This window comes from Xiphophorus hellerii, chromosome 15, assembly GCF_003331165.1.
Source record: "Xiphophorus hellerii strain 12219 chromosome 15, Xiphophorus_hellerii-4.1, whole genome shotgun sequence".
NCBI lineage: Eukaryota > Metazoa > Chordata > Actinopteri > Cyprinodontiformes > Poeciliidae > Xiphophorus > Xiphophorus hellerii.
In genome coordinates this window covers 11575934-11589344 of record NC_045686.1, presented here as the reverse complement: position 1 = coordinate 11589344, position 13411 = coordinate 11575934, and the positions used below count along the sequence as shown (strand labels likewise).

General features: G+C 37.9%; 1 protein-coding gene across 9 annotated transcripts in view; it reads right to left on the bottom strand.

The window, feature by feature from the left end:
- Positions 1–13411, bottom strand: part of dmd (dystrophin) — a 195984-nt gene that overhangs the window by 41437 nt on the left and 141136 nt on the right. For all 9 annotated transcript variants that reach the window (XM_032585804.1, XM_032585802.1, XM_032585810.1 and 6 more), the window contains 5 exons: positions 11402–11463; positions 9279–9353; positions 6320–6521; positions 3250–3335; positions 1714–1871 (listed from right to left, as the gene is read on the bottom strand). In XM_032585804.1, coding sequence (XP_032441695.1) covers positions 1714–1871; positions 3250–3335; positions 6320–6521; positions 9279–9353; positions 11402–11463 — 583 coding nt within the window. The remainder of the gene's footprint in view (positions 1–1713; positions 1872–3249; positions 3336–6319; positions 6522–9278; positions 9354–11401; positions 11464–13411) is intronic.

Below are 13411 nucleotides of genomic sequence, written 5' to 3'. Positions count from 1 at the left end.
AGGAGTGACTTATCAAAAAGCAACAGGATGTTCCTGTTCGCTTGATCCATCTAAAAAGCTCATTGTGCGACAGTCTACACAGCATCTTGGCTTTATTAGCGTATACTTCTACAAATACATTCATGCTATTACACAAAGCTAAAGAAGTCCTAAGATTAATATACTAAATAAATATTCCCACAGAGAATGGAGATAGTCAATTTAAAAAATGCTTCATAACATAAACAACTATATAGTTGTTTATATAGTTGTACATACACCACTCTCTTTCCATTTCTCTATCCTTTATTATTAATGCTGCTACTAAAAATAACTTGTGTGAAATAAAATTTTCTATTAGTTATTGTAGAAATAAACAAGACAATTTGACATTTAATAACATACATTTATGAAATCTTATATAAAATAGTCTGGGATGAAGATTCTAAGATGAATAGAGTTAATGTCCGTTAAGGATTGTTAGAAATTGCCTGGAAGAAAACATGTGCAACCTGTGGATGAATATTACGGTGTCATTGGTTCTGGTTACGTGAAGGAGACTTTTGCCCTCGGATTAAGAGAGAAGATTACCTCAGATATATTCTTCAGCTGGCTGACATCTCAGATTGTCATTAAACTCGTCACCCTTTCTCTGACCTTTGCCAGCACAATCTAACCGTCTCTCCCATCACATACATTAGTCTCATCTTTGCTTTCTGTCTTTCCGCCCTGGCATCTAACTGCAGAATTATAGCACTTACAGATTAATTACTGCCTGGCTGAAAGGATGACCGGACAGAAGGATGGATGGGAAAAATGAAGTAGCGCGACAAAAGGACGGAGACGGAGGCTAAATTTATGCCATGTGACTCCTTCATCACAGAGCTATTAAAGCAAATGGTCTTGGGGGTTCTGCAGAGTCGGTCACTGACCAGACAAACTGGAGCACAAAGCCAGCACTGTGTTTATGCAGGAGGTTTACTGGGAGATAGTATGTTATTTTTCTGGTTTTGCCTGCCAAAACATTGTTGGATGTTTGAATGATTAATGAGGAGCTGAACTACAGCTGACACAGAGATTCATGACCAAACCTGGGAGCAATTTGTTTGTGTACATGTGCATGTTTGTGTACTGAAGCGTGCTCACCCCATCTATGTCCATGTGTTTGAAAGCATCAACAAGAAGATGTGGGAGAGGATTTTCTTTGCAAGCTGAAATCTGCCTCACTGATATTTTTGGAGTTTCAGTGCAGGGAATCAGAAACATTTATGAGGCTGATTTAATGTCTATCTCTTTTTTTATAATGGTCAGAGCATCAGCCAGGGAAGAAACAGTAAACACAATCAAACAGCAAATCCCTGAGGAAGAGCAACATCATTAAACCACAGTAAAGTCTAAAATTAAACCTGCGCTAGATGGCTATTGTAAAACTCAAAAGGACAGTCAGCAAATAGTTTGTGTCAATGCAGCATCTATTTTTGATGGTAGAGCAAATGACTTGAAAACAAAGTTGTTAAAAAAGATCAGCAACATGGTGCAACTAAAGAAAAAAAAATATTTTCATGTCCTTGTTTTGGACAAAACAAAAGTTGGATTTTCATTCACAATTATGTGCTACTTTGTGTCAAAAAATCTCAACAAGACATAAAAAATAAGTTCAAAGGAGAGAGCACTTTTGAAAGTCGCTTTATGCATTTGGAAGTCATGTATGTTTCCATCTGCGTGTTATCTTACATGCTGGAAGCAGCTACGGACGCTCGGTTCGATGTTGGACCCCCCAAATGCGGCCACCTCCCCCAGCTGCCTGGGGATCTGGATGGCTTCGTGGAGCAGCAGACCGAGCTGCCTCTGGTCACATGTGTCACCGGCTGACGCTACCTGGCTGAAGAGATCTGTGGAAGAGTGCAGCGGAGCGAGAACAAAAAGAATGGAAATAAAATTAGGATGAGGGAGTGAGGGAAAAGTCACAGAATGTGAGTGATTTTGAGAAGGAATACGCAGGTATAAATAGATACAAAGGGAGAAAGAGCGATGGTATAGATCCAAGTGGGAGGAAATGTGCTGTACAGTGTGTGTGCATGCAGGTAGGAGTTGGTGGGGAGGACACAGAAAGCACCAGAGGAACAGAATCATTTTTAATCTCTCCAACTCGGTTTTTCGGTACCAAGCTGTTCCCCCTGCTAATCTCTCCTTCCCTACTTCCAAATCTCCTGCTTCCATGGAGACTGACAGAGCTTCACTGGATGAGGATGGCTACCTGCTGACACTTGTCACATGTTGACATTTTTGTTTCTGATAATGTTATGAAACACCACAGTTATTACACAAAATGAGCAAACGGAGGTTATCGAGAGAAAAGGAGGACAGTGTTACAGCTCTTTCTGCTCCATTTGCAGCTGCCTTTGATCTCCATGTGCAGCTCGGCTCTGATGCCAGCTTCCACTAAGCACGTGTGCACATTTCCACACTTGCAATTATGCACATTTATGACCTACTTGTCCCCTTTATTTTTATTAGCTCTTAAGACAACTGACCAATCAACGCCCACAGCTATAATAGAAGCTTTCTGATGCACAATTAGATATGACATTCAGAACCAGCACCAAGAGTGTCAAATGGCAGAACACCTGGTTAGGGATCTGTGCAAGGCTGTGCGAGTAAATGCATGGGATTGACAGTAAATGAAACTCCAAAGTAAGGGAGGAAGAACGCAATCAACCGTGCTTTATACCCTCCTCAAGCTAATAGGAACTGCCAGTGGAACGAATAGGCTCAGGGATGGAGTTCATGCCATGGCAAGAGAAAGGAAGAGGAAAAGGAAGAACAAGAGAGAAGCAAGGGTAAGAAAGACGGAACAATAAAGAAAGAGGAACTGTAAGACAGATGAACAATGGAGCAGGCTGTGACAGGGGAAGAAGACAGACGGAGAAAGATACGGCAGCAGAGACAAAGAGCAGGAAGCCAGACTGACAAGTCTTCTCCCAGTGCAGCAAGCCAATGCTCACGCCGTCTAATCCTCAAAAAGAAATCAGAAAGCAGAATTAAATCAAGAACAGGGGGAACGCAGGAGGTCTCTCATCCAATTAGACAAACCATTCTCCGACGCGTTTTCCCCCCTCGTCTCTGTGCTTGATTAATACTACTAGGATTACAGCTGTAGTGAAGCAGCGTGGGCGCAGACTGATTTGCGTAGGGGAGCAGGGACAGCAGTGTGTGTTTTGGAGCATGTGTATTCCTGTAAATACGCGTCACCCACTCGTTTTCACTCACATTTATACTTCTCTTCCAAGTGTCCCTTGGAGAGAGACAGCAAGCCGATCTTCATGGAGAGAACGCGGATCTTCCCACTGCGACCGCTGCAGACAGAGAATTCAACACGAGACCATGAGGGCTTTGTTAGTTTTTAGAGCAAGCTTCTCTGTTTCAACAATGTTCAATGGATGGATTAGTAGTAGCAGGAAATCGTTAGGTGCTTGTTTGTGTGCATATTTGATTCTAATTCCTTTTTCTGTTTGCCCCCAAACAGCGTTTATGCCAGAAACGATGCTGGCTTACAGCATGTAGACACACCTGTTTATACAGTGATGGTTTGTTCATGCCAATTTGAATGTGAATGTCAGCTCTCAATAGATTTGTGAAACAGCTTACTCTGCTGCCAAACCGATGCTGTCAGTTGTTTATTCAAAATATTGACAATATCACAACATTCAGCATTGTGCACAATCTAAGTGTGTTCCCTGAATACAAACATCTACTTGAGAAAGTATTCATAATCCTAGAACTTTTTCCACATTTTGTCATGTTGCAACCTCAACATTAAATATATTTCAGGGTTTTTTTTTTAACAATTGCAAAGTGGATAGAAACCTATTAATGGACTAGGACTACCAGGTTTTAGATTTCTACCCAGAATGGCTGAAACAGGGCCACAAGACCCTGTCCAAACTGACAACTTTGATGGCTCAAATTAGCCTCCATTCATCCATTCTTCTATTCATCTATTGTTCTATTGTACATGTGGTCGTTGACCGTCAGGCCAGAAGGTAGGGATGTGAATAGTCCACGTTGGGGGTGGGTATCTATGATACCTACAACTAGTCCGTTTAGTTTTGAAGCATACATGAAGTGTTTTTGGAGAGATGTGACCTTTTGCAGTTGATCCATGATGTTGTGCTGCATTATCCAGGTCATTTTGCCAAATGTACATAGAGTTTGCAAAACATACAATCTGTTTCAAAAAGTATGCAAAGGTTTTTCTAAAAGAAATGAGTAATGTTTCTCTTTGAAATAAAGCTAAGAGGGTATAAAATGACAGTTTAGAAATAAACTAACCAAATTAATTGTGTTGATCCACCTCAAAAAAATCATGCAAAAAGTGTAAGCAAAAGAGATCTGGGAGACTTCTGGTGGACTTCTATTTTACTGTCAGTCCTGCACTTTATATTTAGATTTATATTCATATTTTATACTGTATTTTATTTTACTCACAACATTGGAACCTCAAACATTGTCCTGAGCCGTATGCAATGAAATTTCGTTCTGTATACACCCTGTGCATTGAAAATGACAACAAAGTCAGTCTAAGTCGAAGTCGAAGTCTAAGGAACAATTGTGCAACTGTGAGATGCGTTGAGGCCATTACCAGGGTACTTAAGGGTACTTAAGGGTACTTAAGGGTACTTAGGCCATTTGGACAACTCTAGCCGGAATAGGAGTGTTGTCTACGTGGACTACCTTCGGTAGTTCTATTAATAAGAGTTTTGTGTCCTTTCATTGGATTTATAACTGCAAGTTTTATGATGTCCCTTCCATCTCTAAGACCATTTAGAGATTAAGTTTTCAGCTATTCTTTTAAGTAAAATATCTTAAGCTCAGCCATATTAAATTGTGAGCATCTATGAATATTTCAACTCTAACCAGCTTTACTGTCCCTGGTGAAAAAAAAACATCCCCACAGCATAATGATGCCACCGCCATGTTTTACTTAGGAGCCTTTTGAATCACACAAGCTCAGTATAAAAGAAGAAGCTTGACTGCAAGACTGATTACTTCAGCATAACCGTGACAGAAATATCAGTCCTATCAATAAGTCGACAGCAAGTTGAAGGTCATATAAACACAGGTTTATATTTCATACTCTGTGCCAGATGCAACACTGATGATACCATCTCCAGATATCCTGTCACACACAGGCAGCCAGCTTTTTTATACGTTATGCCTGAAGTGCCTTGACAGGTCACATAAAAAAATAATACAAATAAATAAAAAGCAGGTTACTAGCATCGATTTGTTTATTACTAGAACCGGATGGTGAATTACAACAAGAAGAGATTAACAGAAATCAGACAGTGTTACTGACATTTGTGGCTGGGAAAAGATGAGAAAAATCAGACGTCTGCTGCAGCAGGAGTCACACAGCAAGGATTTCATAGAGAATTTTTGACAATTTTTATTTTTTATTTTATTTTTTTCAGGTTGTCTGTGGTCAAGTGTTGAATTGCCTGACAGTTTCTGTCACACTAAGCAACCTCAGAACACCAATTAAAGCTCACAACCAGAAGCTTTCGCTCCAAGACAAAACATTTTGTCCTCAGCGTCTAGTAATCACACAGATTTAATTCAGCTTTAGTGATGCCTAGTGTTAGTTTCTATATTCTTGGAGTAGCTGCCCCACAGCCCAAAATTTACATTTGGGTCTAATCTGACCAAACCACCTTTTCCATCTTTAGTGTGTTAGCCACATAGCTTGTAGCAAACTCCAAATGGAGTTTTTACAACTTTGTTTAAAGGCCATTTATCTTTTAGTCAATATTCTACAAAAGGGCAGATTTTTTGAGTGCTCAAGAAATGATTAAGCTGTCAACAGGTCAATGCAGTCGTGCCATACTCTTCCTGTTTCCAGATAATAGCTATCGAGATGCTAAAAGCTTGAAATCACTTAATAACAAAACCCTGCTTTAAAATACTCTCTATTGAGTTCTTTCATCTTCATCATGTTGTTTGTTCTTCAAGATCCTCTAACAAACTTTTAATCCTTCCCAAATTAGCTGTATTTTCCCTGCAAATTAAGAAATTCAATTCATACTTGATTTTATTTGAGGGTATTTAAATAAAGGGGTCTGAAATAAATGTAGACTTTTGAGATTGTTCTATGCAAAAAAGAAAAAAGTTTCAAAATCATGTATTCATCTCCTCGCACTTCTTAATTGCACTACTTTTTGTTAGTTTATTAAATAAAATCTTGATGAAATTATTGTAATTTGTGTTTGCAAGTGTAACAAACTAAATTTTAAGGTGTATAAATACTTTTACAAGACAAATCAACAGATTTAACACGTACGTGTCATAAACGTTGAGCAGCCAGTTGAGGCACATGTCAACGCAGAGAGGCACGTTGACCAGGTCTTTGTGCTCCTGCTCCAGGCCGTCGTAGATGGACGTCAGGCAGTTGATGACATCTGGGACGGAGAGCAGGTGGCTGTTGTTGGTGAGTTTGTGTTGCTCAAAGGTGTTCTGGGCAACACTGAGATCCAGCAGGTCCACTGCAGAAGAGAAAAGGTCAGAGTGAAGAGAGGTGGGGGGAGCAAAATGGATAAAGAATGGGGATCAGGAGAAGTTAGTGAAAGTCAAGGGGATGGGAGAGGAAGAAGGTTAACAATGACAAAGAGAGGGGAGAAAGAAAGATTTGGAGAGGAAAAAAGAACCATTAGTAACGTTTCTCTGACTTATTCACTGAGCTTTCAGCAGCAGCCCAGATTACAAGAATTACAACAAATCCAAACAGAAAAGAACAAGAAACTGGAAATGGCATTCACTATTTATAGACAAAAAAACTCAAAATCTCAAGGACATTTCAGCTGAAGTAGTCCAAAATGACAAGGAGCAGATAAATCAGAGCAATGATACCTAAATTAATATAAAAGAAATCTAAAGCATAGACAAATGAGGCAGTTAATGTAGCAGTCAGACTTTTAATTTAATTTGTTGGCTCCTTCGTCACAGACAAAAATAAGACCGTTATTGTTAAATCAATATCTCATAGTTCTGATATTCTCCTTCTCCATTTTGGGTTTTATAAGTAAGAAAGGGCAAATAGAACATCTAACAGGCAGAGCGCTAAATCCAAAGCTGCATGATCTCACACCTGCACCAAAATTGTAACAAAATTAGAGTTGCCTGAAAAAATCTAATCAAAAATATCTGATAATTATCTGCACCACAACTAAACAACAACAAAACCATGTGAAAGTATTCACTGAAGGGCCAAGAATCAAACATGGCAATTTTCAAGATCAGCAAATTGTTTAAAAATGAAGTCAGAACAACAAAAGAGTTGTAAAGAAGAATTTAAAAGACATTGCTTTTAGAGATGCATGTTGTTCATTCAGGCTGCTTCTTTTAAGAAAGGATAGGGACCTTTAGAGCAAAGTTGCTCTGTTTTGTCCTTTCATCATTCCACCCCTGAGCAACAACATAGATTAGAAAACATTAGCAATCTGTTGGAAGTTCTTGAGTGAAGATAGACAGAAGAACAGAAACTCTGCTATTAGTAGTGGGTCATTTCTGTTTCTAATAACTGAAGAAACTGAATTTAAGGGGGATAAATCAGGGGAACACCATTATTTTGGTCATTGTGTATTTCTTCCTTTTTTGCCAAGAAGTGAATGAGGTAATCAATACCACACTTTAAGTTTATCCATCTGGTCAGCATCAAACAAGCTCTGCCAGTCGGTCCGTTTCACACAAAGACTCAAATGAAAGAACAGCTGGGCTTTCTCTGCCCATTAGGTTTCAAGTTTGTTAATTAATATATTATATCTTATTTATCTTGGCGAGTCAGACAGCAAATTAGCAGAGTTACAAAGAACTTTAGGTTCAAGTTGAGGGCAAACCTGTCTACTCGGGTTTCTGAGCAATCCACTAATTTAAATTTTTTTTCAAGCTCAGCTTAACAGATATCTCAATCTATTTCTAATGGAAAGATGGACATACTTTTCCAGATTATGTAAGAATATTGTCTACTAGATCATAAAGTTAACAGAAAGCCTTATTTTTTTGTCATGCATGGACTCTTTTATTGCTATAAAAAAAGTCCATGCATTCTAAACTGTCTAGTAACAGTTTAGTATCTGCAAGAGTATGAATAAGAATCATGACCTACAGGGCTTATAATCTTCAGGGAAAACTCAAATTCTGATTTAGTTTTTATTGTTTGGCAACCAATAAAAAAAATATTCTCTGTTTTGCACAAATTTTTTGAAACATTTTTACCTGAGTGCCTCATTGTTATAAGTGTGTTATAAATGCGTTTCTCAATTTTTCCCCAATTAACCATTTATTCGTATTTGTTTAAAATATAAATGTTTGCCATTTTCTTTACACCACTCTAGCTTACAAACACACAGTTAGTGATCCTTCTGCAGTAAAGGCTTTTTTCGCTTCACTTCAAAGTGTTTGCTCTAATCTAATGAACACCACAGAACTGCAGCAGCCTGAATCAAAATGAGTCAAACTGATTTATTCTTACTGCAAAACTATTAGATTAGAGAAGCAAATCAAAGATGGCAAACAAAAACACCTGAATCATTAGAACTGATTAAAAAACAGCAACAAGCCCCAGAAACGGTAAACCATGGTGCATTTGTGACATTTTTAGATCTTTTCTGCGTTCACACTCACTCTCAAACATGCAACAAACAGCGGGATGTAAATGAGAAGGCCCCTCTAATAGTGTTCTATTGCCATAATAATGTCAACATCTGGATAATAGTCATCATTTGTCACCATTATTACACTGTGCTGATTTCAAGTAGCTGCTGCCATGCTGGGTGAAACCTCAGAGGAGAAAATCTGCATGCAACGGCAGAGGGGGTGTTGGCGTGTGTGTGTGTGTGTGTGGGTGTGTAGGTAGGCGTGAGAGCCACATGGGACTGTATGTAATAGCCGCCTTAATCAAAGCTTCCATTACAAAGCAGAAAATATGAGCTCTAACATTATGAAAAAAATAAAAAATCCACCTGTGCACACTAAATGACGCTGTATTCAACAAGCTTAACACCAGGAACAGCTGTGGCTGTGTCGACAAGATCTCCCACCCACAGACACACGTAGAAATATATAAATATATTCATGCAGCAAAAGGTAATTTAGAGCAAGGTATGCCTGGCACCTATGCTGCACTGACACAGCACCTGGCAAAGTTTCAAATCATTACCTTTTCCCAAAAGAGGAAAAAAAATATCAGAAAGAGCAGACTTTGGCTGTGGACATTAAGGTGAGGATGTGTGCATCTTACTCACAGCAAAGAGCCTTTTGTAGTCTGCGAATCTTCATAGCTGTCCGGTACGCTGAGAATCTCACATTATTTAAGTCCGCTGCAGGCAGAGGGGAAAAGACAGGAAGATGAAAGGTGAATCGACAATGGGGAGAAATAAAACCAACGTTGGGAGATCAGAAAAACACAGAGCAACACAAAGCTGCCTGCAGGGCATCACAAGCAGGATCCATGTCTTCACTCAAATCTTACTTGTCTGCAGCAGAAACCAAGACGAAAATGTAAAATGTGTGTAATTAGGTCGGTCAGTTTCCATCCCCAAGGATGGACGCAGCTATTTGTTGAGCTGCTGCCCTACAGAAAATGCTCCCAAAGTTTCCGAGGTTATTACCAATCAGGCTGCTCATTAATGAACAGTTGTAATGGCCCTCCCACAGGGACTCAGACATCCATTAGTATATTGACAGTGAATGCAAAGGAGGCAAGCTATCAGCAACTGTCTAAAGTTAAATGTGAAACCCAGATGCTAAGTTAAACACAATGTTTACACACCTCAGGGGCAAATTCCTAATTTATGAAGCAAGTTAAAAGCAATTAAATCCCCCACAGTACTTGTTTTCCTTAAATCTTGAAGTATAATATTTTACCAAGTCCAAAAGCAGAGTTACTTTCCTGAAGGAGATATTCCTGCTTGTTAACACTTCTTAAAGATGCTAAGAGCCTTTTGGTTTGCAGTTCTAAGCACTTTTTGTAACCCACTGCAGTTCTGAAGATATTTTTTTCTGCCATTGGAGCAAATAGTCAAAACCAGAATTAGTCTGAGATATTATGCGAAACTCAATCTGAGAAGGTTGGATTTCGTTCAGTAGTTTGCTGTGTATTTTCTGTTTTTGGTATCCTTCTTTAAAACCTAAAGTCTTGTTGATTCCTTTCTACTATGTTTTCCTTATAAATGAAATGAATTTATAGCTATCAACAAAAAGTTCAGCTTTAACTCAACTTTTACAATATTTTTTTTTTAATAAAGACTTCACGTGTATATTATATGTATTATGTTTGATTACTTTTCATTTCTTTGGTAAAGAGGATGGACTTAAAGGTCCTAGTTCATTATTTGCATGAGTACATTATGCTTAAAGATGTGCAAATATGAACTCCTACTCTTGCATTGCAGCAGGAATTAGGGCAAAAAACTCAAGGCAGTTTTGGTGTGGAAACAAATCAATGGTCACTCTTACTAAGGTAAGACTGTTCTGAAACTACATGCATTAGGCAGGTACCTATATGGCCACTTATGCAGACAGCTGGAATAATTTCCCAGCATGTCATGAAATTTACAGTAAGCACATGTCATCTGCATTTTATCAGCATCACTGGCTACAAAGTCCTTAAACATACTAGTTTGACACAAAAAACAAACGATTATTCTATCTATCCTACTTTTGTGACATAAAGTGTTGTCTTTCACAAACAGCAATCAAAAATTTAATAAGTTATTGCATCTGAAAGGTTGATGAGAAAAAAAACAAAACATGTAGTTTTCAAACATTTTAGAAATTAAATTTTTTAGAGATATTAAGGTAAGTCATCATAACGTGAACAAGGAACAAAATAAATCTATTATATCATTGATCTGTTATTTATTTTAAAAGAATATAAACTTAGGTCGGTTTTGTGTGTCTAGACAAATTTAATTTAGGAGGCAAAATGGTTAAAGTGGCTTTATACATCATAAAGCCTGCAGATGCCGATCTAGACGAGTAAATCACAGCTAAATGCCACTTAGAAGTAAAACATATACATTGCACTTGAGATTAAGAGCTTTGCAATAAATCTACTTTATAGTTTAAGTCCAGGTTTTCTGGTCCCAAATGATTTATTTAAAGAAAAAATGTAAATAAATTGTATTTAAGTAATTCAATTGCCCATATCCAACTATGAGAGTAAATGTTTATATGTTAAGTGCAAAAATACAACAATTATCAAACTGAACAGGTAATTATGTTAAACAATCATGATTTGAATCAAGACAAAAAAAAAATAATTGCAATTTTTGTTTCATTTATTAAACTTTCCTTAACCTTGCAGGATTCTGATAAATGCATAACCTGAAGTCACATGAATAATTTTTGCATGTGTGTTTTGTACCTAGAGATTGGTAGAGCTCCGTCATCTTTGGATGATCCCAGCAGGTCGTCTGTGTCTGGTGACTGAAAAATAAAACATCAAGAGAAAACATTTAGACTGAAGAACAAAAATGTCACAAACACAAAGTAAAACAATAAAACTGCACAGATGAGCAGAAATATTTCTGGGATGCCAGCTGATAAAAAAAAATATGACAAAACTGAAAAGCAGCAACAATAAATTGCCTAGAACTAACCAACATTTAGCTTGATTGACTCAAACTGGTCAACACAGTCTGCTGGCAACCTTTAGGAAAATCCAGAATTAAGGTAGGGATAATAGGTCAAGAAAAGATTAATTTGCAATATTACTGCTAAAAATTTTTATTGCTACGGATTAATCCACATTTTCGTGACAGTTTTCCTTCTTTTAATATTCACAGTGTCCTTAACAACCTCAGTATTGTTTAGCATTTCTGTTACTGAAACATAAAGTGCAGCTGTGGGTATTAAGTAGTTTAAGTCCATGTACGTATACATGTATGTACTCTATACACATAGAAACTGCTATGCTAGCAATGCTAATTGGCAATCTAAGATGCTAAACTTTAACTATTTTGTCTTTGCTTTAAAATATTAGTCAATCTTGTTCTCAGTGTAAATATTTAATGTCCAATCAGGGTCAGGATGACTACAAAATAGTTCAAATGCTTGGATCTTCTAACACATTTTTAAAAGTAGATTGAATTAGGGTAAAATCAAAGTTGGCAAATCAAAGCTTCGATGAAAGAATCCTTACATAAACTAATGGGAACATGGCCTTTCAACACACACTGTGCATCATAATTTAGTTTTTCCCAACACTGGTGCCAGTTTTATTGTAAACTTTCTTTCTATCGTCTCTAAATCGGGGCCAGAGACTAAAGAGCTGTTTCTGAATCCAATATAGAAAACATAAAGTACTGAACAACACAACAACACACAAACACTCCCAAATCACACAGAGTGAATCACTCTCATAACCACAGGGCGTCTTTTTAAACACCACAGGACATAGAAATAAGGAGAACAAGTCCCGAGTCCCTATTCACTTCTCCACTTCAGTCCCAAACAAACAAAAAGAAAGGGAAAAAAGCACAAGGAGATCAACACTGCATAAATAAATAAAATAAGATGCATGTCAAAGTCGATCAAACTCAGCCGCCTTGACATGCATAGGACCACAAAAAAGAAAAAAAAAGAAAAACTTTGACTCAAGCTGCAAATGCAAGTGAAGTGCATCTATTTGAGGTGTGCAGGCTGTGGTGTAAACCTATTTTTTTTAAGAAAGCACTTGACTGTCAGGAGACGCACTCAGATCCAAGCAGAATGTTTGGAGAAGTTTTCCACAAGACAGTTTTTGAAATGCAGAAGATCCCCTGTGGATTCTGCAATGGCTCGCTCTCTGCTGACTGTCAGCAGGAAGTAAAGTCAAACCGCTGCAGTGGATGGCATAATCTCTCCAAGTACACAGATGTTCATCACTATTCAGCAGCTGCGCAGACTGATAACCTTTTTCACAAATGAGCAGCCATCGCTAATGCGCGACTCGCCCCTCGCTGTTGGGTAACAGAGTTTGCCTAAACTGTCAATAAGCCTAAATGAAAGCAGCGAAGGAGATTTGTTACCATTCACTCCACACAAACACAAGAACTTTGGGAAAGATTACCCACTACTCACACAAAAACTGGTCCAAAATTATTTTTAGAAAACGTTTAACAGTTGCAAACAATTTCCTCAAGCAAAAACATCCAACACAGCTCACAGCTCACAAAAGCCATAATGAGAGCAAACAAATTGCTAACTGTTTTATTGAAACACCCGCCCTTTCTGCAGTGCCGACTGTCAAATTATGTTTGTAGTTTTGACTGGAACAAAAGCTATCTCACAAAGTTGCTTAATTTAGGATCACAGGACCATACACATTTAAAAGAGAAAACTTAAAGAGCAGTGAACAAAATCAGATATTATGGTCTGGAAGCCTTTTAAACAT